At 38.4% G+C, this 26866-nt stretch overlaps 1 protein-coding gene across 1 annotated transcript in view; it reads left to right on the plus strand.

Annotated features, from left to right (window-relative positions):
- The window catches only part of OCA2 (OCA2 melanosomal transmembrane protein), a 219560-nt gene extending 194681 nt beyond the window's left edge, over nt 1-24879 (plus strand). The window contains exon 24 of the mRNA XM_054164621.1: nt 24715-24879. Coding sequence (XP_054020596.1) covers nt 24715-24802 — 88 coding nt within the window. The 3' untranslated portion in view covers nt 24803-24879. The remainder of the gene's footprint in view (nt 1-24714) is intronic.
- The last annotated feature ends 1987 nt before the right edge of the window (nt 24880-26866 follow it).

Below are 26866 nucleotides of genomic sequence, written 5' to 3' on the forward strand. Positions count from 1 at the left end.
AAATTTTAGCTTAGAAAAATCTTTGCCTCATCCTGCAGTAAATAGATCTATTCTACACACTGCTTACTGTGTTGACTGGAGTTTTCACTGTCTGCTGTGGGAACTTAGATAAAAAGCCCTTTCACATCTGAGTTAAAGGCTGCACTACAACACATATACAAAAGAAATACTGATATATGACCCATTACTATATGAGCCATGATCCTTACTTCCTAATGAATATGAGGTAGGGTAAAACATTCAATTTATCTTGAGAATTTTTCATGGAATGTATGTGTGAATATATACCTATATAAGGCATACTAAGTGTGAGTCATTCTACATTAATATAGTGCATTTAATTAAAAGTTAATATCTAATTAATACATCAATTTAAACACAAGCAAATCAAACTCATGTCAGTTTTGAAATAATATAGCCTTCAAACCACTTGAATGCAATCTTCAAATATTATTGATCAATGCAAGCGCTACATTTTCTGGGTTATTTTTATTTTAGAAAGGTATAGAACAAAAAAATTCAATTATTACACAATCAATAGAATTTTTATTCTGGCTAATCTTCATGCAACAAAAGTATCTTGACTCTCAATACAATAGTTTACCTGAAGATGGGATTCAGCTTCAATTAAAATAGATATGGTAATATGGTAACAGCTGTCTGAGTTCCCATTGAAGCTCCCAGTGGAGATGTAAAAGTTTATTCACTTGCCTAAACGGACATATTTATCTAGTGCCATATCTAGGGCATCTTCATGGTTCTTATAGCTAGGACATAAGATATATGAACCAATGCCATCCTCAAGTGTCAGCTGGAAACTGAGCAGGGTAGTCTTCACCTCTCCACTGGCACTATATGCCTTGATTTAAACAACAGATTCGAGCACCTCACAATAGGCTCAAAGTAATCTAATAAGTGCTTTGCCTCATCCTGCAGTAAATAGATCTATTCCACACACTGCTTACTGTGTTGACTGGAGTTTTCACTGTCTACTGTGGGAACTTAGATAAAAAGCCCTTTCACATGTAGTTCCCTTACACATGTGCCTGCATCTGGAGCTGAATCTCAATGTAAGTTTCTTATCATGCGTATACTGACAATGTGAAAAAAAGATTCAAATGAAAATGAAGAGAAAAATAAAGAATAACCAAGGCAGAAACATATTAATGTAGAAACTACACTGAAAAAACCCAACACCCCCCCCCAAATGATGAAACTCAGTTTAAGATACAGCAATACATTCATCTATGTCCATTTTGCATTCTACTCATTCTTCTTGCCCCTTACTCTCCCTCTGTTCATATTTCTTCCCTTGTTATTTCCTGCCTAGTAGCAGGTAATGTTTTCCTTTCCCTTAGAGATGTGTGACAGCAATGAGAAAGCCAGAGATAAAGATCTAGTGTTTTCCAAGCTCCTGAGTGACCATTAGGTCAATGGTCAGGACTTTTCATCAGGATATGAATAAGCCAATTTCAAATCTATATTTCATCTGGCTAAATAAATGAAAGGGACTTTAAATGGTAATCTTATTCTTTAGTCAGCCACCTGCTGCTTAAGGAATGATGATCTTAAGATTCTGGGGTTTAAGACTCTGGGTCATTGGTATGGGTTAACTGACAAGCAGTGAAGATGCTGTCCTTGGTGCTGCAGGGTGAGGTAGGGACAGGACCTTGACTTCAGCAGGCGTGGGCATGTCTCATTCCCATGTGGTACTTTCTTTCCACATAGTTTTCCCACAAACACTGGGATGATCATAAAAAGGCAATTCATAGGAGAGTGCAGTTATATATTCACCAAGGTCTGATTCCTTGGGAATACAGGGACTTGAAAGGGATTCTCCTGATGTGCCTTATTGCAGTTTTGCTGAAGATTCTGCATTGATGTGTAGTGGCCAGTCACAGTCGTTGCATTTCTCTTGACATAAAAGATAAATGTACAGCAAGCAACATCATTTCCTCAGTGCATTCTAGAGGTACCCTTTGGTTGTGATTGCTTCTTCTTAAAATTCTCATTTCAGAAAAAAAGTTTTGAATGTTTTGAATCTATTTGCTTGCTGATGTTGTCATATAACGTATTTTTATATAAGTTCTGTATCTATCAGATTGAGACTAGAATACATGACATATATATTAAAATAAAATCTCATTATGCATACCTACTTCAAATTTCAAACTCGATGAAAATAACTTCAGTAAGAATCATACATTGTTGATAGATGTAGTCAGTATAGTCTTCAAGTGTGATCATGCATAAAATGGGAACCTTAAAATTTTATTGGCTGATGAGAATTTTTGCTGCACAAGAAATGCAAGATTGGCTGTTTATGTTCATAGCTTATAGGAACATCTGTGGTCCCAGAATAATTCTTCTCAATGAAACTCATAAAAATATTTTGCACTTTTACCTTGACTATCCTTTTTAATGGTTCTATGCCTGGCTTCCTCCATCCATTCTTAATTCCTACAGAGGTGATCTATTATTTTTCCTTAGTTGAGGATCATCTAGTCAGTTAAACCCCAAATATGAACCCAGTGCTTGCAGATTTCACCATTAAATATGACTGTTTACATATAAGTTGTTCTTTCATTGAAAGCAGATACATTTTTTCTGTTATCAGAAATAAATTCCTGTTAAAAATTACAAAGTATTTTGAAATTAAATTATTCACATTGTTATGTATGTGCTAGTACTTGCCATAAATTACAGAATGCACGAAAACATGATGTTTGTTAAAAGAGAACACATTCTGTCTTTATACACATAGAGATATGTTATTCAGTTGCAAAGTTATTAGAGATTTAGCTGATGTTTAACATTAAAATGATCAAAAAATTCCTCATGTAAGAACAGTCAATCAAATCTTGTCTGATTATCTCAGAGTCTTCATGACAAACACTGTGATCTTTCTTTACTTTTACTGTTGCCAAGACTTGTAACAGATAGTTCAGGATCACAAGATTTATTCTAGGTTGAGACTATGTGGTCGTTTGAGGCTGTGCCTTTAAGAACAAACACTGCTGGAACACACTGGCTAATGCTTTCGGTACTAGAACCAAAACATTCTGATATTCTAAATTAATTTCATTGGTTGATAAACAAAAATGCAGCTTTAGATTGTGAAGCAGTTGGAAATTTTTTTTTTTTTCCTCAGTTCAGTTTGGTTTGGGAGTTGGGGGAGTTGGAGGTTTCAGCCTGTTCTCCCTGCCTGCTTCTTCTGCGAACTGCTGGAGTTGGCCTTCAGATAAGCAAACACTAATCCTGCATGGGCTTTTGAAGCTTACTAACAACTCTTTTCCTTAGTAACTTACCTTTCTCTCTCTCTAACCCCTTTTTGGGGAAAAAGGGAGGTAGGGGGGGAGAGAGGGGGTTCCAAGGAGGGGATCCCTCCCTCGGGGAGGGATTTTTGTTGTGTTATTTCTCTTTGCTGCGTATTTCTGTGTATATATTGTAAATACCTGTATATATTGTGTTATATATAACCTGCTTTCCATATATGCTTGTAAATATATAGCTTGCTCTTTCGACTGAGTTAGCTGTGGTTTCTTACTCTGTGGAGGAGGGAGAGCTAAGCCCTCTCTCAACCTACCAGAAGATTGCTCTTTGTGGTGGTTTGAGCCTTAACTGGGGTTTAAGAGCTCAGATGAGGGCCAAGGCTGAGAATCCCCCTCAACCCCCCCCCCCCCCCCCCCCCCCCCCCCCCCCCTTTTCCAATTGAGAGGAAAAAAAATGAAAGGGAGGGAGGAAATCTACCGAGAAATAATTTGGAGTCAGTTTGGAAGTAGAGAGGTAAACATTTTCTTTAAACAATATATATATATATACACACAACAATAACAGGAAGGGTTCACAAGGCTAAGGAACAAGGGTGGATGAGGAAAATATGAATACAAAACCAGTCCTTTGGAGTCCTTTGGAGAGGTGTGGATGTAGCAGGGAGGAGGACCAGGCCTGACCACGTGGCAGAGAAGCAGGAAGCCAGCAGCAGTCCTGTTGTCCAGGCAAGGCATGAGCCAAAAGAGAGCTAATGGCTGCAGTGTCTTCCTTTTTATAGGCTTGCTGGACAGGGACGGGGAGTGGAACAGACTAACTCAGTTTCCCAAGGGGAAAGCCCCCTCCAGGGAGGGCAAAGCTCTCACAAGCCTTCCCCCTCTGCTTTCAGGATGGCCATAACCCATCACACCCCTATTAAACCCCATTATTTCCATAAGATTTTGAAAACTGATGAAAACAATGACTGAAGCATAAATTGAAAGAATATAAAATTAAGTGCAATTCCACTCAGCCTGTTGAAAGTCCAGGTAAATCTGAAATTACTGTTTTCTTTTGTTCTCATGTTCTTACTCATATAGATCAGATGACATAATTTGTTTTCATAATTCTGATCTGTACTGATGCACAAAAATAAGAAAATTTCTAGATTCCATGGTTGCCTGTTGTTCTTCCCCCAGTTCAGAGGACATTGTGTGACAAAGGCATGAACCCTGTTGCTGTATAGCAACAAGATTCCAGAAATGCAGTGAGCAGAGAATCTCAGAAGTCCCCCCAGAAGTACTTTATTGTAGTGTTGCAGAATTCCTAGCATTACAGAGTCTTAGAATCCCACTTACAGAAGAAGCTCTTAAGAGGTGAAGCAGCTAACAGAAGTCCTGAGCATATCCCTAGCAGCATCCCCACACAAAAGCCCTAGCCAGATGAAGCAGGGAACTAACAGAAGCAGAACTCCCTAGCAGCCCTAACTGAAGACCCTAATCCAAAGATCCTTGAGAAACCCTAAATGAAGTTGCTGTTGCTCAGAATGGCTGTTTTTTATACTCTTTGTTATCAGTCCCTTAACCAGTAAAATCCAACCACACATATAAGCTAAAATCTTTTCCCAATAAGAGGTGCAAGCATGTCAAGGAGGTGGCTTCTGCAGAATGTTCCAATCAAAGGGTGACAACATGAGGATGCTGTTCTTGGCACACGTGGAATCTTATTGTTTTGCCCCACACAGCATGTAACTGGCCAGATAAGCAATCATGCACTTTGCACACGTCCAGCAGCTGCCATCTGAACAGTGGCTGCAACAGTTGCCCACTAGTATTCCTCATTTTAAATATGGAAATAGTCTACTAAAATAGAAAAGATACCAGCGGTTTAAGTTCGTTGGTAGAGAGGGGCAAAAATATAAATAGGAAAATACATGGAATTTAATAAATGTTACTTACATGGTGTAGTTGCTGCATCAGTGAAGTATCCTTTTTGGTGGCTTTTGCTTGAAAATATTCTAATGCTTCTTTCAGTAGTACTTTACTTTGTGGCCTTCTCAAATAGCTTCCTGAAATGCTTCACAGGAATAGGGGAATGGTTACTCAATAAAAGGAAATTTTTGTTTCTCTTGTAGTAGTTTCTTTCTATATCATTGTTTCGTTTGCTGGTGTTGACTCTTAATACAGTAAATTCATAGTTTGTAACTCAGCATGCATAATTTATGATGCTTGCCTGTTCAGACAATTTTATATAAAAAAACATTTCCTTAAAATTTATTTCAGCTATGAAGGTTTATGCATGCTAGTGTCCACAAAGCATGTTTTGCTATCTAGGCACTGTGCAATTTTGGGTTATAAAAATGGTAATCTGACATGAAAACATCTGTTCTTTCTAAAATCTGTGGCAAAAAACATTAATTTGCTTGACCAGTTTTGAAGAACATATCCTTAAAGAATGCAATAGAGACATTAATATATCAGCTTTGTTTTATCGCTTCAATTTAGCATCTAATTTCTTAAAACATTTTATCTAATTAAAAGTAAAGTCTGTTTGACTTATTTACAGTTCATTAGTCAAAAATAAAACAAGACAGTTTGGTGAGCAAGCAATTAATTCAGATTTTAAAAAATCTTTTTAGTAATATGAATCTGCTCCAAGATCTTTGCTGGCACTCAGGTCAGATTGAGAGGTCTGATGCTGCCATACACACCAAGAAAGCTATCTTCCTTTAAAAAAATAAAAAATAAAAAATCCCACCTTTAATGGATGCCATGAAAGAATGTAGAAAGCCAACAAACATGTGTTTTCTTCCCAAAGGAATGATTTGATTCATTTTAGATCAGGTCATGTGTTGCACCTGATGTCAATGCAGGATGAATATACTGGAGCCAAATATTGGGAAATCTAATGTGTCCACACCTGAAATCACCTTGAGAGGCAACAAAAAAGTCTGGATTGGTAGAATACCAATATTTTCTGGAGCCTTCAGTCTAAGAGATTGCTGAGTTTAGTACTTAAAGGCAACAGCTGTTACTATTACCCAGGATGCCTCAGGTTCTAAGGGTGCTGATGAATGACAGGGACTAGGGCCCATGAGCTAGACTGGCTGAAGGACAAAGGATATGGAATATGTGTTCTGGAAGAGGGAGCTTGATTTCATTCATTGTACTGAGATCTGTGTTAGACACCATTGCTCTTAACCTTGTTTCTTAGACAGATGGGAATATCAGAGACTGAACCAGAAACTGGTTTGGGTTTGTTTTTACTCCTAAGGCTGATTCTGTCTCATTTTTAAAAACAAAACATTGAGGACCTTGACTGATGAAAGCACACGTTGGTAGTCTAATATATCCCAGTTGAAGTCAATAGGTATTCTTCGGAGTTTGACAAGGGAAGAATTAGGCCAGATCACACTCTTTTGATAAATTCAGCTGTTGTTCATGCCTTTTTAAGGGCTGGGCATTTTTGGAGCAAACATTAGTCCTGCTAATGATAAAATTGAACAAGAAAAAAAAAAAATCCTTGCAGCTGAAGAATATTTCCATAATCTCTTATACATTTGTTTTCTCTCATTCTCTGCAAGGATATACTATTTCTTAATGCAAACATTTAGTCTCTCTGACTGTACTGTCACTGGAGGCACTGTTGGATTATGTACAGAATTAATGAGATGATTCAGTAATATAAGTGTAAGCCAGGAGGTGATACAAGAAATCTAGTGCAACATATTGTCTTGTGCCAGATAATGCTGTACCTTGCTGATAGGTGCTTATGAGTCTGCTTATGAACCAGCAAATGACTCTGGCCAATCATCTAGCTTTGGGACCAAAAGAATCTCTTTAATCTAGCAATATCTGCCTTTATTGCTGCTAACACCCATTTTCATTTTAGTGCTTGTTTAATTTAAATGTGACTCATGGAAAGGTACATTATGAAATAAGATGCAGGTGTATATAAATTAATGTAACAGAAGTTCACTTCTCCAAATGGTAGGAGTTTTCTATCTGTTCCTGAGGCTAGTATAATGTAGTTGCTAAATCACTCTTGTTTACCAGGACTGTAAACTGAAACATTCGTTTCTTCTTGTAAGTGCTTCTTCTGGGTTCCTTTAAAATCATATTGTACTTCTGATTTATCTTCTTTGTACTTGATAGTACAAAGTAACATCATTGTGCAGGCAGTTTCATAGGGACTGCATTAGTGTGCATGTTCTCAGTCTAGCGCTGCCTGCTCCACTCAGGTTTGTTTTGCTGATTTGTGCATTTGCTGCTACCAAGTTCTTGCCAAGGCCCAGGACAGTAAAAAGATGAGACACTGTAAAAGTGCTGATCAAAAACATGGTACCGATTCAGTCCTGTATTTCCTGTGTAGTCAATATAAACACAATATTATCGTAGGTGCTATATTGTATCTGCAAGGATAGCAGCTTAGCACTGAAATATCACTAACTATGCCAAATTGTAAGGCCAGAAGAGAAAACACATTTCATTAGAATTGTGATCCAGCCCAGTTATACAGTAAAAGATGTGTCACAAAGTAGTACAGAGATATGTCAGCAAAATTCTGTGAAATGCAAAGAGAGCAGATCCTTTTTTCTACCAAAGGCAATGAAAGAACTGGTATGGATAAGTAATGGTGTGAGAGATCCCAAGCTGAAGTAATTTTCTTGCTACTCTTCATTTATTATCATTCACATTGCAGCTGTAACTCCTCTTATACCTTCTTCTTACCTCCTTTGAATTTTAACCATAGATACAGTGTTTTGCATATGCTGGATACATTATCTTTGCTCTTTTTATTATACCCTGAAACCAGGTCTGTATGGCTCTGTAGGTAGCTTCTCTTCAGTCACAAATAATTGATCTGTTGTGATTTGTATTTGTGGGACCTCATTGTGCTAGTACTCTTTGAAGACTGATACATGTTTTGAGGACATAGCAAGCACAACATTTGTAGAAAGAAGCAGAGCACACAGCGACAAACATATAAAGCAAGGTAACCAGAGAGCCAGAGGATAAATTGGTCTCCAAAGCCAAGAATAGTACAGGAAGTCATGGCAAAAGTAGGAACAGCTGGGAGGGTGCAGAAGGAGCATTGCATTTAGTTTAGCTTAAGAGATCAGTGGAGTGGACTTCAGTGAGAGTGATTTTGTTGCTAATAAATTAAAGTGCTATTGTATTATAAAGTATATTTAGGTTTCTGTCACTAACAGAAGAAAAAGGAAGAAATGGTTTGATGGATAAGCTGAGACCTGAAATGAAATTTCTGACTGTAGTAGTTTACATTACAATTTGTCTGAGGAAAATTAGAATTTTTAATACATAAATATACAGTAACCTAGAGAAGAATTACATGACCTTCATTAGAGTGTAGAGCTGACCCCACCAGATGCTGCATATGCTGCAGAGGACTTATGTTCTTTACATGGAGAAATAGGCAGAAGGTAATGTATATCTTTCAAATTGTCCCTGAAAGGCTATTTGATTTACACTATAAACTAATTTCTTTTTCCTGCATATAAACAAAAAGGAGCTTGGTGACTGGTACACTGACATTTAAAAAGCCAGTGGTTAAATATGCAGCCACTTCATATGTTTACATAGACTTCAATGTTCTGTTATTGTATTAGTCAGACTGGAAAATAAGTATCTCCTCTCATAAATGGTTGCTAAGATTATCCCATGTTTTGAATATTGCACAGAAAATCTCGTGAGTACATTCTTATAATACAAAGTATATTTAGTCAGTGCATATTCTGAAGTGCTAGCAATTAGTATGTCAATGCATAGAAGAATTTGAAATACAAAAATATGTGCTGAATCTTATAATGAAATAGATTACTTCAGTGAGATTTGAGCAAGTTGTTTATTTCCATTGTAAGTATCAGAGCATGGTATATTTGGTGTAAACTAATGATGTTGCTGCATTTAGGAAATGTGTGTTTAATAATTTCAACCAAGACATACAAACATTTCACATGTTCATTGAATTTTGGCAGATATTCTTCATCATAAGAATAATTGAACTTTTCTGTTATGAGGTACACTGCTGGAACACTAATTTTTTGCTTTATGAGATTTCTGAATGGTGTTCATAATATGTAACTGTTCAGAATACAAATTGCCTGTAGAAGTATTATCATTTGGAGCAATAATGATAAATTATTCCTGATATCAGCAATATTTTAATGTTCAGTAGGTGTACATCTGAGTAGTACACTGATAAAAATGGTTCCTTTATTTGAACTTTGTGGCCATTCATTAATTCATACAGCTGCTTTAAAAGATTCTGTTAAATGGAACTTCATTTTTCTATTTCTTATTAAAGTCTGTGATATATACTACGGAAGTGTCAACTGTGGCACACTAGTTAAGATTACCTTGAAATTTACTATTGAATTATAATAATTTTTCATTTTTATAGCTTTATAACTTTTAGATTTCTTTTTATTTATTTAACAATTACTTAAAAACCCCATGAAATTTCAAACTAAGATGTATGCTAACGCTACTGACTTTTAACTTCACTTTTCTTTCTCTTCCCTTTTACCTTCCCATACCTATAAGCTTTCTGATAGCAAGTTGGAGACTAGAACTATATAACATAAAAGCTAGATGCCCATCTCTAGCATCTTTGCATCTTTGCTGGATGCAAAGCTAGATGCCCATCTCTAATCATTCTTGAGTTATATCAAGGTAATCTTCTGTCACATCTTAAGATCAGTTAGTTACCTGTAAGAAGTATGTTTCAGAAAAAAAGAATGTTTTGGAAAAACTGCTTGTTCCTTGCTTTCCATCAAAGTCTAACTTTTCAGCTGGTTTCCTGTGCAATCATACTACTGTGAATGTGTCTTTGTGTTTCCCACCTAATAAATTCTGAATGTACTTATCAACTTCAAACCCTTTTGAGAGATAAGAGGATGGTGGGGAAGGGGGCGTGATTTCTCAAATATAATTAAAATCCCTGAAATTTCATCAACATTGATGGCTGGGAAGAGGAAAAGAAATCTGATTAGTATTCCCACTGAAGTGCAGTCTGAGCCCACACTCCTTTACATGCTGAAAAAAAAATTCATGCAGCTGAGTATCATTATAAGTCATGGAAGAAATCTTCATCTAGAGCCTTCTGCTTTGACAGAAAGTCAGTCAAACTTAAGACAGAAATTTGTAAGAAATAAAGGTTCATTATTTTCCAGTGTTCATAGAGCTGCTTGTCAGCAAAGGAAAGACTACTCTCACCTCACTTTTCCGTTTTACAGTGTTCATATCTTTATTTCTACAGCCAGCTCTCGTAGTTAATGGAGAAAAATAACTTTTAGAAAAGGATTTATTTCAGAGTAAGAGTTGTGTGCCCAGGAATGGGGTTTAAGCTCATGAACAGCAGGGTGGAAGGTAGTCATATTCTGACAAACTCTGTGTTGTAAGATTGGGATGAGTTAGTGAGAGAAAGGAGGAAGGGCTTTGAAAATGAAACAAGTTCAACCAAATAGCCCTGGAGTTGTTCAAGAGGGGACTGGACATGACACTAGGTGCCATGGTCATGAGGTGTTGGGTGACAGGTTGGACTTGATGATCTTTTAGGTCTTTTCCAACCTTATTGATTCTATGATTCTATAAACCACTTTATGGTTTTATTCCAGCTGGGAGATGATACAATATTCATATACAGTTGTTTGTACTAAGCAAGACATATTTACATCTCACACAGGTAATGTTGTTTGTTGGTAAAATTTGTTGTTATGTAAGAAATTCCTGCCTTTTGCAGCTTCGTGTAGTTACATCAAGTACCAAGTTTCCAGTTAATTACAGCATGCTCAAGTTGATTAAACACTCTCTATAGTTTCTGAACAGGAGTCTTACTCAAACATTGTTGAAATTAGAAAGTGATTTTCTAATTAAACACTGTACTTTGGAAATTATCAGAACTAGTCACTAAGAGCTAAACTGAGAAAATTTGCTGGAAAAATTCCGTATCTCTAATAATTGCTTTGAAACACAACTTGCAAGAGACCTAAACACAAAGGTAACTAAAGTGGCAGGAAGAGAAATGAAGTCTGAGAAATTCAGAGAATGCTGTCAGTCTGAAACTTACATATATTTGACATGTGAACCATATCTAATAAACCTTCTTAAGAGAATATATTAATTCTCCTTAGCTTGAATTTCCTTTATTCCATGCTTCATGTTTGCTTGCCAAAGCATCATACCAACATTTGGAATTACATCAGAATCATAGTTTTACATGACATTTAATTTAGCAAATAATCTGAAATTTTTGATAGAACTCTCAAAGCAATTTTTCCTCTGTTACAAAATAAAGTGCCAAACAGACTATCCTGGTGTCTTCCAACGTAACTGGAAGAAAGAAGAATGCAATGTTTACATCATATTCATTGTAATGCATTTGAAATTAGAACTTCTTATAGGAATTGGTGCTTTTCATGGAATAGTAAATGGATTATAGTTTTCTTGTGCAAACTAGATATTATTTGTAATGGTAAAAAAAATCTGGTGGTATTTACTATGTTTGTTATGAATTTATGAAAATTAATGTAGTGGTTTAGATGGTTTAATCCACCCACACCCACATAAAGCACAGCTAAACTCAGCTGGAGAAGTGAATGAAAAGCTGTATTTTACAAGCAATAATGAAATGCAATTAATATATACAAAATATACAGTATTTAAAATATGATACAATAATTTACAGGAAAGAACACAACACAGAAAAAATCCCCCTCACAGGAGGATCCCACCTTCGGTTCCCCCCAACATCTCTCTCCCTTCCCTTCTTGTCCAGTTAATTAGACGAAAAGGGAGAGAAAGGGAGAAAAGGATATTAAGGGAATTCGAGGAGGAGACTTGATGGGGTGCTTGGTGCCGTGGGTTAGTTGTTTGGGTGGTGTTGGATTGGTTGATGGGTTGGACACGGTGATCTTGAAGGTCTCTTCCAACCTGGTTTATTCTATGTATTCTATGTATTCTATGTTAGTTCAAAACTTTGTTAGAGAAAAACTAGTATGCTTATCATTTTCAGTCCAGGGCCAGCAGCATGCACTCTGGCCAAGAAACAAAAGACAGACTGAAGCTGGAGAGACTGAGAGAAAAAAGTGTGAGAGATATTTGCTATGGTACATCTCACATCTGACCAATTAAATTAATTTAGAATTAATCTTTGTTTTTCTTTTCACACCCAAACATTCAGCTAGAGAATTCTGCAGCTATCCTTTTCTTAAAGGCACAGTCTAAACTGTCACAATTAATAAGAAAAAGATGAATATTGATAGAAGTATCAATAACTTTTTATTAATATGAAAAATCACAGAAAACTCATTAAATAGGTTCAGTGTATGGCTGGAATCTATGTTTACAGTAGGGATGTACAGTATTTAGGTAATATTTAACCATTTTAAGCAAACCAAAAAAAAAATATCTGGAAAGAGAATCCCTGGTGCAATATGGGGGAGACTCGACAAGAATTGTCAATACAGGAGGCAATAAATTCATTGCAAATGAGTTCAGCCTGAGTAGGAAGGGGTGCTGCTCCTCTATGTTAGCTGTTTAGGCTGTAAGGCACTTCTTGTGTGCCTGGCACGGCAAGAGGCCGGTGCTGGTTGCCAGCAGGATGCCACATGGTCTCGGTATTTGGTCTGGCTCCAGCAGGATGGCAGGCTGTATGATGTGTTTCTGCAAAGGGCTCTTGCATCTTCCTAGGTAAACTGAGGCAAAGCACAAATTCCAGTTGCAAGGAAAGTGAGGCCTGGCTACTAGGACACATGGCTTCTTGGGCTTGCAGTAAATAAGACTTGTGGCTTCTGTCCCAGGCCTTGGACAAGTCAACTTGAGGCAAGGCGAGTCCAAGCAGACAAGTCCAAGCAAGGCAAGGAGAATACAATTCAGCCTGTATTTATCACTCACCTGGGATTCAACTGGGCCTGTAGGACAACCGAAGCCAGCAAACATTTACCCAATAAAATGGGACTCTGGCAGGCTGTGACCATAAAAGTCAGAAACATAGGCCTGGAACAGGAGAAGCACAGCCCAGAGTACGTGCTCTTACTCCAAAAGGAGACTTCTTTGCCAGACTTCTTGGTACCTGTTCTTTTGTCCCTTTTCCTGTGTTACTTCAAACTCCTACAGGAAGGGAGGGAGGAGAGGGGGACCATGTCTAGACATTCCAGGACCTTTCTGGGTTTGTGCTTGGCCCACCTGGCCCTACCACCACAATATTCTTTGGGGTTTTTTTTATTGAGAGTGTAAAAAATGCTATCTTTCTGGTTTCGTTTTCACCAAGGAATTTAAACAGCACTAATAAACCTCTTGAATAGTAGTTTCCTAGTCAACACTTGCAGGTTTTCAGCTTCAGAAGGGGTTACTTAAATAGGCATACTGTAAAGTTTTAAGCACATATGCATCAATTCAATAGGCTAAAATGGTAATATTTATTGTGATGGGTTGAGGCTGACCCCCTCCCCACCATGGGCAAAAATGAGACTCAGACAAACGGACTACAAAAGTGGTGGAAAGTTTAAATGGAAAAAAGCAGTGAATGTTTACAGAGAACCAGAAGCATGTGACAAAAGAGATCCCAAAACACACTCGGAAATATCCCATCCCCACCTAAGGGTACACCCAAACACACCCCCACACACACCCTGCTGGGCTAATCTCATCTGGCCAGGTCTGAGATTGCCATTCCCCCCAGCCTTGGCCAAAAGGCTGGGAGATATCTCCCCCAGTTACCAGGTGGTGGCGAGGGAAGAGTAGAGGGAGTGCCAGGACCCCGCTGAGATCTTATAGGGGAGCAGGGTGTTATGGGATGAAATACCTGGCTTTCTGTGTCCACCCACTGGGCTGCACTCCTTCAGGACACAGGAGGTGTTTCTCATATGGACACAGCAGGGGGCACCTGGCCCAAACTGCTACAGTTATGGACATTAGTTTTATGATAGTAGTGACTAAGGGTTGCTTTTTTTCAGGAGAAGCTACAAAACCTGTTCCTGACAGAGTTTTGGAGGGGTTGGTTTGTTTGTTTTGCTAGGAATCATTTTTATAATACTTGTCTTGAAAATTAAGAAAAAGGGAAGAATTCGTCATAGGAAAATTTGAAAAGGTCTGTTCTCAGTTGAGTTTGTTTGTTTTAATTTATAATACTCTAAAACAGATGCCAGTAAGTATTACTAAATATTTTTTTAAATATTTGTGGGTTGGTGCTGTGTGATTTTTTTGTTTTCTGGGTTCATTTGTCTATTATTTGTTCTCTACTACTTGATGATAAATGTGAACAAATGCTGTTAGAGGCTCAAAATTAAGTGGTATCCACACAGGTAAATTGTTTTCTTAGTAGTTAGTACTAAAGGCAAAGAAAATAAGCCCCCTAAATTAGTCCATACAGTCAAGAAATAATATCTTCCATCTCTATCAATGTAAGGATATTAATGTTAAGCTTATTCTACAGCTGTGACTCCTGTTTCTGATAGAGACAGAAAATTTGAAAGTCTGTTGACTTTAGTTGAAAAGGCCAAATTCAGATAAATAAAGTAAAATGGAGAATGTCTTGAACATATCTGAAAGAATGATTGTGATGTTTTAGAAAGTTAATGTGGTGGGTTGCCCCCTTCACCCCCCCTACCTCCCTTCTCCCCCCATAGAGGTAGAAAAGGAGACAAGGGCGGTTAGCAGGACAGGGAAAAAAATAGAGGCCTGGTACAGGAGAGTGTTAGTTCTTATCTCTTAGTTGGCCAGAAGCCCAGAAGCAGTCCAGCTGAAAGGGACAGCGAAGAAAGGAAGACTGAAGGAAAGTCCCAGCTGTGCCCAACAATCTCACCTCCCACAATCCTACCAATAAAATTCGTTTAGAATACCAAAATATTTTATAAACATTTAGCCAGTGTGCCCCTTCCTTAAAGGCACAGCCTCAAACGGTCACAGTTAATAATGTGATTTGGTGGTGGGACTTAGTATAGGATTCACATTATTTAACCTTAGTTTGCTAGTGCAAATAAAATTAAGCCTGTGGTTAATAAAAGCTTTCCTTGTAATGAGCTCATGAGAGCTCAGATTTGAGGTTTCTCTGGTGCAGAAAGTGCACCAGTACAATGCACTGTGATGGCAGATAGGGCTTGGGGGGTTTCAGCTGCCCCCTTGTTTGCCTCTGGGTGGCACTTCATGGTGAACTGGAAAGAAACCACCAAAAGAACCCTGCTGCAATGAAAATCTCTACTCTGCTTTTCATTTAGGCTGGGTGGCCTAGAGCATAGTGCTTGTGGTGTAAAGTTTACTGGCCTTACATTGCCTACAACCTTTTTTTGAATCTGCTGAGCTCATAGTGAAAAATAATCATTAGTGGCATCCTTCTGCTTTCTAATTCCAAATGCAATTACACTCCTCTTTTGTCCCAACAAACTGTTGTACAAGGGTTCTCTATCATTATATTATATGGAACAGGAATGGGCTTCTCAAAGTGGGGAGAAAAAGGAGAGGCAATGGGGTGGAATATATTCTTTCTTATGTAACACCTGGCTTTTAAGCAAAGTCCAGGGCTTTTTAAACAGTTGAGAGTACTCATTGAAATTATTAAAGAATTGTCTGATTAATCTCTGTTGTGAAATGTCATTTTCCTTTTATGGTACTTTAACCAAAATAAAAAGCACACTGGGAGAAAAAAGAAGCTAAGTGCCCCAAAATACTATGTATGCTGGCTGGGATAAAGAATATTAAGGGAAACAATATCCAGGTAACTGCCATTCCTGAATCCTCACTGAGAAGCAAGATAATGCAAAGTGAGCAAAGGTAATTTCATTTGAAACATTTTGGAACCACAATAAATCACAGTTATCTATATTCCAGTAAAGCATTTGACCCCATGTCCAACAGTATTTTCACAGCTAAACACGTGGTCTGGAAGATCAGGTAGTAGGTGGATTGTGAACTGGTTGAAGGAAAGAAGTTAGAGAGGTGTGATCAATAGGACAGTCTAGTTGGAGGCCTCTATAATGTGTTGTTCCTCAGGGGCTGGTACCCCATATACCAGTACAGGTTAGGGACTGACCTGTTGGAGAGCAGTGTAGGGGAAAGGGACCTGGAGGTCCTGTTGGACAACAGGATGACCATGAGCCAGTAATGTGCCTTTGTGACCAAGAAAGCCAATGGCATTCTGGGGTGTATTAGAAGGGATGTGGTTAGTAGGTAGAGAGAGGGTCTCCTTCCCCTCTATTCTGCCCTGGTGAGGCTGCATCTGGAATAGTGTGTCTCGTTCTGGTCCAGTCAGTTCAATGACAGGGAACTGCTTAAGAGAGTCCAGTGCAGAGCCACAAAGATTCTTAAGGGGGTGGAACATCTCCCTTATGAGGAAAGGCTGAGAGAGCTGGGTCTCTAGCTTGGAGGAGACTGAGGAACGACTTCATTAATGCTTATAAATATGTGATGAGCAGGTCTCAGGAAGACAGAGCCAGGCTCTTCTCAGTGATGTCCAGTGATAGGAAAATGGGCAAAGGATTCAAGCTGGAGCATAGGAGTTTCCACATAAACATAAGGAAAAGCTTTTTCACTGTGAGGATAACAATACTGGAACAGGTTGCCCAGGAAGGTTGTAGCGTCTCCTCCTCTGGATACATTCAAAAGCTGTCTGGATGCATTCCTGTGTGATGTACTCTGGGTGACCCCGCTGTGAAGGGGAGTTGGACTAGATGATCTTTTGAGGTCCCTTTCAGCCCCTAACATTCTGTGATTGTCAGTAAAATGAAACACTTCATTGGCAACTCTTTGGTCACATAAATGTTAGAAACAAAATCAAGTATGGCAAATTGCAGCATGGAGACTAATATCTGACTAAAGACAAAGACAGAGTTCTGCCTTTGTCTTTTATCCTTTCTGGCAACACACAGCATGCAGATTGCTTGTTTTCAAATAATCCTATCGACGCTGCATGACAAAGAACGAAGTTCTTACTTTGACTATAAACTTCTGTAGTTTTGACAGCTTTGTATACTGTATGTTCCCTGGCAGTATCTGTTAATGGAAAAGGGAGATTATATACTCTTTTAAATGGACTACACAAACTGAATTACTGAGAAAAAGTAGATATAAAGCAATTCAGGCTTTAAAGGGATGTTTAGATTTTAGCAGTATTAAAACTTTGGGGGAACAGTTTAATAAAAACCTGTCTAGTACAGCTGCTTGAAGAGTTGCTTTGTATCTCTAAACTGCACATATGACAGAAAACATAATAACCAATAAAAAAGTTCTTCTGTTTTCCATAGAGGCTTAGAAACAAAACAAACTACAACACTGGCAAATTAAACTTCAATTATCTTTGAAGGGAAAACTCTGAACAAAATAGAGGAAGGTTTCTCCAGACTATTGCAGTCTGACCAGTTATTTGATTGGAATTTTGGAAATAACCAACTTAAGATATTTTCTTCAAATACTAAACATTTTAGCATTTATCTTGTATTTGCAACATTTGTTTTCTCAGCATATCAATTGTTTATTGACATTGGAATACAATACCTGTGCTCTGAGCTAAATGAAAATATTGCTAAAGTTTTCCTTTTCTTTCTTTTTTTTTTTAATGAAACAAAAGAAAAGAGACATGATATTTTTCAACATTAGAGGTTTAGCTGGAATTGGTTGCTGCAATTACCTGCTTAAGGCTTTAGTAATATAGAAGATCCAAATGCACAGTTCCCTGCAGAAATAAGGACTGACAGTCAGTCTTTGACCTTGCAGAAGCTTCTTTCTATTTATCAAAATGTGGGCTTGGTTAGCCTCTCTGGAAGCCAGAACATTGTACCAATGTGTACAAAATGGCTTCCTTCTGGAATTTAAGGAAAGATCAGCCCACTTAAAGTGTAAGTGTGGACAGATAATCTCTTACACATAGACAGGGTTTCACCTATTGCCATGGCTCTTGTTATATAGGTTATACAGGTTTTAGGAAAAGGAAAGTGTTAAGAGCAAGTTTAGGTGGCCATCCTCAATGCAAGTGCTCTGGTCACTGCCTTCCTGGCTCTCTCCTGAGTGGAAGGTTGGTGCAAGCCTTCTTGGGGAAAGGATGCACCCAATATGTTCAGACGTGGCTGGTTCACTCGGTATTGGTAATGAGGTAGAAAGTAAATGGACCTGTCTTGGGGAAATCTTGTGAGTTGCTTTGGGTAATTAAATCATTCATGTATGTCAGGGATAAATCAATTTTCACTGGAAGCTGCAACTTCTCTGTTGAAGACCCTGATAAGAATTTCATGCCATAGGGCAATAGATGGAGAAAAGCCAAAATTTCTGTGGGTGAAGCAAAGATGGGTACACAGAGGAATCATATTGTCTTATTATATTGGCTTTTCTGCCTATGGAGAGCTTCCAAAAGGGACTATAGATGAGATATCTGGAGATATCTGGAGTCACTTGATTTGTCTGAGTCTTGATCCAACAAAACAATTAAATGTGTTCTTTAAATTCAGATGGAATTAGACCCATACTTAAACATATAATTTGAGTTTAAAACATTTTCAAACTATTGGCTTGTGGATACTTTTCCTTCCCCAAAAGGATTTAACCCTCAAAAGGACCCTAGCTCAGGTATAGAAAGAGACATTGCTCACCAAGCAATAGACTATAACTTTTTTCACATTAGACTGTAACTTATGTAGCCCTGTATATCTTTTGTTAACTAGTTGAGTTCTGTTTTTTGTCAAAGTAAAATTGTCTTATCCTCCATGAAAAAAACCCACCTTTCTAGAGTTCAGTTCATGAGGGTTATGACATATTCATTTCATGATATGTGGATATAGTGGTTATACATGTTTATTGAAAAGAAATATAAATGAGTTACTTTGAAAATTGAATTAAGACACTTCAATAAAGGTGTCACCTTCCTTTCATTGGGGAATAATCTTATGTTTCTTAAGTATACCCACACAGGAATCTCTATTTTAAGATTGCTCTTATAGGCATTTAGATATTCTTTTTAAAATCAGCTTGTGGTTATCAGACTTTCAAAGGAAACCACAGCATACAATGAGAGCCTGTCCAAGAATGAGAAGAATTATGTGTTATCTGTATTTTGCTAAATATTGTCTGATAAACTGCTAATCTTCAGGTGTGCAGATGACACTTTCTTATCCTGTGTTGAATAACAAAGGAAAAAGTAAATCAGTGAGAATCACAGAATGTTGGAAGGCACCTCTGTCCTCAGGCAGGACCACCTAGAGCCCATTGACTAGGGCTTTGATGTATCTCCAAGGCTGGAGACTCTGAAATCTCTCAGCAACTTGTACCAGTGCTCAGCTACCATCACAATAAAAAGTGTTTCCTGATGTTCAGGGGAAACCTTCTGTGTTTCAGTTTGTACCTATTGTCTATGATCCTGTTACTAGGCACTACTGAGAGGGGCCTGGCACTGTCTTCTTTACACCATCCCTGCAGCTATTTATACCCATTGATGAGGTCCCTCTTCCCTGAGCCTTCTCCAGACTAAACAGTCCCAGTTCTCTCAGCCTTTCCTCAGATGAGAGGTGCTCCAGTCCATTAATCTTCTTTCTGGCCCTTTATTGGACTCTCTCCAGTACATCGGTGTCTCTCTTGTACTGGGCAGCCCAGAACTACAGGCAGTACTCCTGGTGTGGCCTCACCAACACTGAATAGAGGGGAAGGACCACCTCTCTTGACCTTCCAGTAACACCTCTTCTGATGCAGCCCAAGACACCATTAGTATTTTTGCTGCAAAAGCACATTTCTGTCTCTTGTGGCCACTATGACCTCCATGTTTTTGTCTGAAAAGTTGAGGCTATACTTTCCATAGATCTTGCAGTATGAAATTGATATGAAGTGAGAAAGGCAAAATTATAAGTCTGATGCAAACTCCACCAGTGGAGTTTAAATTGTGCACTAAATTGCAAACACAAGTCGGAGTAGAAGTTATCTTTAACTCTTTTAACTCTTACACCTGGCTATGACCAGGCTTACTTTACTGCCAGCATTTTGATCTTGTTACTTTTCCACCGAGAAACCACTCTGAAGGTTCACATTTGCTTGGAGGTAGTTTTCCACAGATTGCCCTCAGGATGCACAGCCTCTGTGAGATACAAGATGTCAATGAAAGCAGCAACTGTAGGTGTGGGTTTTGTGAGTGAGAACTTCTCATTTGTCATGTCCCAAATCAGGCAAAACAGGGCAATGAACCTGGGTCTTGTACATCCTGAGTCCTTCTGACTCTTGAAACATCACAAAATAGAGCTGCAAGAGAACAGTTTGTCGAGAAAAGCTCAATTCAGACCCCAATGGCCTCTTTATTATTATTTAGCAAATATAGTGGACAAATTTATAACCTAAGAAAACTAATATTCACAACTCTAGATGCTCTTTAAAAATTAGTTTTTACTCCCAGAATAATCATACACTGATTTCCTTTTCTTCTAAGTAAACAGGGGGCCAGAAATCTTCCAGTGAGACAGGATCAGAAATAACTAGTTCATTATCAGTAAAAAGCTTCACTTTCCTTGCTGATTTTGTGCCCATGTTTGACTTCCAATACACAATTTACAGTTACCTTCACGGAATTTAATTTTGTTCATTTCAAATTCTCGTTTTAGTTTAATAACGTGCTGAATTGTGTTCTCCACAGAGCCTGACATCTCTCCTACACAGGGGCAATTTTCAAGCTTTTCACTACTGGTCTACTGAAGCTCTTAATAAGTAAAACTTGTTCAAGACAAATCCCAGGGGCTTTCACTTGAAGTGCTCTCACTATCTCGCACTGAACTAGCATCAGCTTGTGGTGTATATTTAAGCTAGGTGATTTAATTTACATCGCAGTTTTATGTATAAGCTTATAGTATGAAGAGTAGAAAGGAAGTGTGGAGTGAATTCTAGATCCTGTCATCCATCCCCTCCTCGAATCTAGTCTCACTTCCTTTCTGCAGTGGTGAAAAGTCCCTGAGCTGTCTGTGGAGAGTCAGAATGAACCTTCTATATTGTGCAGGGCATGTGTATATCCCTGTGTACTGAGGGCAGGGAGAGAAGAAAAGGCTGCCCAGTGCAAAGAGTGATTTAAAATTTTTTTTTTTTTTCATTTACATCAGAGATGTTCATTAGCACTTCTTATGAAGTTTTAGCACAAGAAAGATTTTTATGATTTCTCTACTCTGCTGATCCTTCTTCCAGAACAGGAGCAACTGAGTGACATGGTACATTTTGACTCCAAGGAGTGTGAAGTAAGTGAGAGTTGCTGGAAATAATTTTTACACTGTTTAAAATGAGTTCTTAGGTTTGATGTAACTGAAGAAAACACATGTACCTAAAAATTGTGTTGTATGTGGCCTGGGACAGGAATTGTATCTTCCTGTGAGTAATGTAGTAGCATAATAGGGCACCAAACTGACACAAGCGATCGATTAACTCTGCAGTAACTAATACTTACTGATTGAGTCTTTTCTCCGCTCTCTCTAGTACATGAATTCCACATTGAATTTGATCCAACTGCATTAGTACTCAGGCCAGTGAACCTGAAATTCACATCTCAAGTTGAGGGGTAATTGTCCATGCAATGAGAATAATGTCTTCACAATTATGCCCTATGTGAGCACCCACACTAAATGAAATGAGATTCCTCCCCAGACAGGCTATGGTTGGCTCTGGCTACATGTTTGACTGGCTCTGTGATAGTGGGGGTATGACCACAGTTTCTGCCTATTTATATGTGACCCTGTATAATTAATCCATTTTCCTACACAGACCTCCATCAGGCTGGAGTTAGATTTTCTGTTCTGTTTTCAATGGTTGAGTAAACTTTGAATCTTTTTGGATTCTTCTTTCCTCTTGCCAGTCTTGACAAATGAGTTATATTGCCTTTCTAGTGCTGAGCTGCTCTGCATTCTCCAGGGAAGTTTGTTAGGCTGCATTAGTATGGATTAAGATCTGCACTTCTCCCAGTACCAGGTCTTTGTTTTCTGTGAGGTCAATAAAAATCTGTCAAACACCCAATATTCTCATGAGAATTATAGCAATCTTTGGTTCACCAGTCTGTCACGTGAATACAGCTGCAGGGAACTTTCATTAGATATACTGAAGGATGTAGGAGAGGAGGAATTTTTAACCATCCTGTTTTATTCCACAGCTATTGCTGGTTTTGTTTTTTTAGGTTATATTCAGACATTTTAATCTAAGTGAGATTAGAGAAGGTCAGAAATCAGATTTACTGAGAGAAGGAAGGAAGCTATTTGCTAGTCATCAAATGAATGCATGCATTTTCTGAAATAATCACAAGAGATGCTTTAACTCTGCTGTTTTATAGTATTATCAGTTTGGTCATAGTTTAGTGACTGAATTAAAATCTTTGAAGTAATGAGCCATTCAAAAGCATGGATCTCACAAGTCACTCTGCAAAAGAAATAATACTTACATGCAGAATATTTGTGCATGTTCATATGACAAAAAATCCCACCCAAAAATTCTTCTGAATTAAGGTCGTATTTTTCAGGAAATGACCCTTTTAGTGCTTGAACACAGCCAGCCCTTCTGTCTTCACCCCCTTTCTCAAAGTTCAAAAAACATCTTAACAGCATGCTTTTGAAGCCAGAATGGCAATAATAATGGCTGTTATCAAAGTGGCAGAAGAGGACTTCACAACATGTCCTAAATCCTACAGAGATGGAGGAGAAACCTCTGAAGTCATGCATGGAAATTGTCTTTCTGGGGCAGATCTTGCAGGCATTACTGAGTTCTGGACACAGGGAAACTCCAGTTTCTTCAACTGGGTGTCAGAGAGACAGAAATGAGATGATCTGTCAGCCCTGACATTCTTGCCCTTTGTACAATTCTAGTCTAGATTTCCTCTCATTCTTGATTTTCCTCCGTTTCTACTGGCATGTGAGATGGTCTCGCTTTGATAGTGGGTCAAGAATGGCCATGAAGCAGGCATTATCTCCTTTAAATGATTCCAACATTTTCTATAGAGTGTTTGGGTTTTATAAATTTCTTAATTACTCTGCAAACTTTTTTGCTTGCAGTGACTCTCATCCGAGGTAAAATTCTTTTTTCAGTAACGTGAACCAATGGATGTTAGAGGTGAAAGTGTGTCTGATCAGCTGGTCACAGCTCTGCTTCCTTTGGTCAGCTTTTATCAAAACAATGATGAAAGAAACATGCAAGGTTTAGAGTAATGTCACAACTGCAGGCAGAAAGAGCAGACTGCAGTGAGCTATTAAAAAGTTTAATTTTCATTTCATACAAATGGCTTCATCGCCCAAGAAAGTAGAGACCATACTTAACTCTTCCAGAGATGCCTTCTAGCTGTAGCTTCCTAAAGAAAGGAGCTATTCATCCACCTAAGCTTACTGAATGTTGTCCTCCTTTCACCTATGAAATGGCCATCTCTTCATTAGTGCTTTGATCAGCAATGGCAGAGGGGAACAGATTCAAGGAAACTTCCTAAGGGCTCTTAACAAGCAAGGCTTAAAAGCACAGTTAATATACCCACATATAATAGGCAGATCTTACTTCAAGGAAGAGAATACATGAAATACTGTACTTCAGAGAACAGTGCTGTACTTTGAATAGTTTTACTGAAATCTTGACTGAACTTGACAAACCAAAGTACATAAGAAGGGTCTTTTCTACCACAATCATTTATCATCTCAGTTCTTGTGATTTTAGTATCATAAAAAAAATATTTGAGTGTGATCACAGCAGTGGTTCTTCACAGTCCCTTGGTGTCATACAATAATGCTTTTACATTTCAGAAAACTCCCTTCTTCTCACACATGTGTAAGATCTACTAATCAGGCAGAACAGGACTTGGTCAGTTCCACATTATTTCCAGGTTTCTGCCTCTGCTGCCTGTAATCTGGCTGTTGTCTGAAAAATTTATTCTGTGGTGACAAAGAAGTAGCTGGTTTGTCAGAACAGCAAAGTTTTGCACTTTTGCAGCTGCATGGGATTTATTTCCAACAGTTCCTCAATATTCAAGAATGTTAAACCTGGTGTAATTTATGAATGAGAAATACTAGCTCTATGTGACTGAAGATTAACAGGGAAACAATATAGTGAGTTTCAGACAAAGATTAAGTTGTAAAGTGACACGCCAAATTTACTCAATCTGAAATGTGACACATTTGGTAGTCTGTTCTAATGCTGTATAATTTGCAAGAATTGTTATTTTACCTGTGTAGTTGCATGTTGTCTGGGGGAACAAAAACCCCAAACAAAAGAGCAAGGTGTGATGGATTCAGAGACAGACTGAATTGAAAAAGATGCCCTGGAGACAATGATATTGTTCTAGCTTTGACCTCTTCAAGAGACCAGAAGTACAAATGCGAACTTGAATCTTAGACTCCTTGGCATTATCATACTCTCAGTACATTGCTATATGCATATTTGTGTCTTGGAATAACTTAAACTTCCTTTCCTAAATTGTTGGAAAACAAACTATTGTACTTCTATTCATCTTTCCTTTAATTTATTGTTGTTTCAGGTTAGGTTTCCCTATGATGATTGTCTCCTGCACCATCGGGATGTGCTATCTTCTTGTTGCTCATGTTGTGATAGGTTGGAACTCATAGTAATTTATACTTTCAAGACCCAAAGAAGCTTTCTTTTCCATTTAAATAGAATAGAATAAACCAGGTTGGAAAAGACCTTCGAGATCATCGAGTCCAGCCTATCATCCAACACTATCTAATCAACTAAACGATGGCACCAAGCACCCCAACCAGTCTCTTCCTAAACACCTCCAGTGATGGTGACTCCACCTCCTCCCTGAGCAGCTCATTCCAATGGCCAATCACTCTTTCTGTGAAGAACTTCTTCCTAACGTCCAGCCTAAACCTCCCCTGACACAGCTTGAGACTGTGTCCTCTTGTTCTGGTGCTGGCTGCCTGGGAGAAGAGACCAGCTCCCACTTGTCTACAACCTCCCTTCAGGTAGTTGAAGACAGCAATAAGGTCTGCCCTGAGCCTCCTCTTCTAGAGGCTAAGCAACCCCAGCTCCCTCAGCCTCTCCTCATAGGGTTTGTGCTCCAAACCCCTCACCAACTTTGTTGTCCTTCTCTGGACACGTTCCAGCAACTCAACATCTTCCCTAAACTGAGGGGCCCAGTACTGGACACAGTACTCAAGGTGTGGCTGAAGCAGTGCTGAGTACAGGGGCACAAAACTTCCCTGCTCCTGCTGGCCACACTATTCCTGATGCAGGCCAGGATGCCATTGGCCTTCTTGGTCACCTGGGCACACTGCAGGCTCATGTTCATCCTGCTATTGACCAGTACCCCCAGGTCTCCTTGGCCACTCTCCAGCCACTCTGACCCCAGCCTGTAGCACTGCATGGGGTTGTTGTGGCCAATGTGTAGAACCTGGCACTTAGATTATAGTTTATATATCAGAACACTAAGAAGACATGTCAAAAGAAAAAGAAGTGTAAAACCCCTATATATGGTAACAATCAAAATTATTATAAGTGTTAGATTTGGTCATTCTTAACCTTCTGTTTTGTGGAAAATTTACAGCATTAGAAATTAAAACAATTCATATGCTTAATTAGGAATGCAGTTGTTGTGCCTGGAAGTTTGTGTTGACACAGTCTGAGTTTGCTTACAGACGAAAACATTAATTCATAATAGCAGAAGTTCAGTAATGTCTCTTTAGGCCTCCATTTGTATTTGTCTATGTATTTAGCTATTTGTATTACAGTAACTAATATTCAAATTGTAATAACAGACAGTTAAGCAGAAAGTCTGTACACTATGAAGGATGTATCATTATCTACCTTTGAAAATAAACACATTTCATGAAAATGTGCTGTGGAAAGAGTTTTCATTTTGGAATCAGAATTGCATTCTATTGAGGCTCTGTGTTTAATTTTAAAGCTCTTAACCAGTGTTAAGCTAATTTTATATTTTTTGTCCCCTATAATAAACAAATGCCTTCCTTGTTACAAAAGTATGTGCATAAAATGTGATGAAGCACTGGACAATTTCCTCTTAATTACCAATTCAATTCTGTGATAGGGTACTCTAAACCATTTAATAAATTAATATCCTATATAGAAGAATGAGGTGGTATTTTGGTTTTGATTTCCATCTCTCTAATAATAATATGTGAAACCAAATGTATTGTTTTCTATATCTGGTTGCAAAAACAGGTCAAAAATCTTATTATGAATATCAGATCCTGTGAAGCATTCAAGGTGACAAACCCCATCTTCCAATACCTTTGTGGGATTGATCTGAATTACTGGTGAGTCTGTTTTATCTTGAAGTTGAGAAATTGGCAGCTTGGTGAGTACAACCCAGGTGAATAAGGCTGAATGGCAGGGAGCCAGCAGAGATGATCAAGCATATGAGAGACAGACAGTATCTCATGCGTGGAGGGTGTAAGGTTAATAATACATCCTATTTTACTCTTATGTAGGTTGTATCCCTCACCTAGATGTCAAGATTTTTTTGAGTCTGAATAAAGTCTGAGGTTAATGGAAATGAGTCACAGCACCCACTCAAAGAGAGGCTGTCTCCCACTCCTCCTAGTAGATTCAGTGGTAGTAGAAGCAGCGTGATGGGAAGAGCTCTCTCCATTGCCCCTAAAACTCCCATCAAGACCTCCAGACCCACCCACATTTGGGCCCCCTGAATC

The sequence above is a fragment of the Dryobates pubescens genome, chromosome 10 (assembly GCF_014839835.1).
Source record: "Dryobates pubescens isolate bDryPub1 chromosome 10, bDryPub1.pri, whole genome shotgun sequence".
In the NCBI taxonomy this organism is placed as follows: Eukaryota; Metazoa; Chordata; class Aves; order Piciformes; family Picidae; genus Dryobates; species Dryobates pubescens.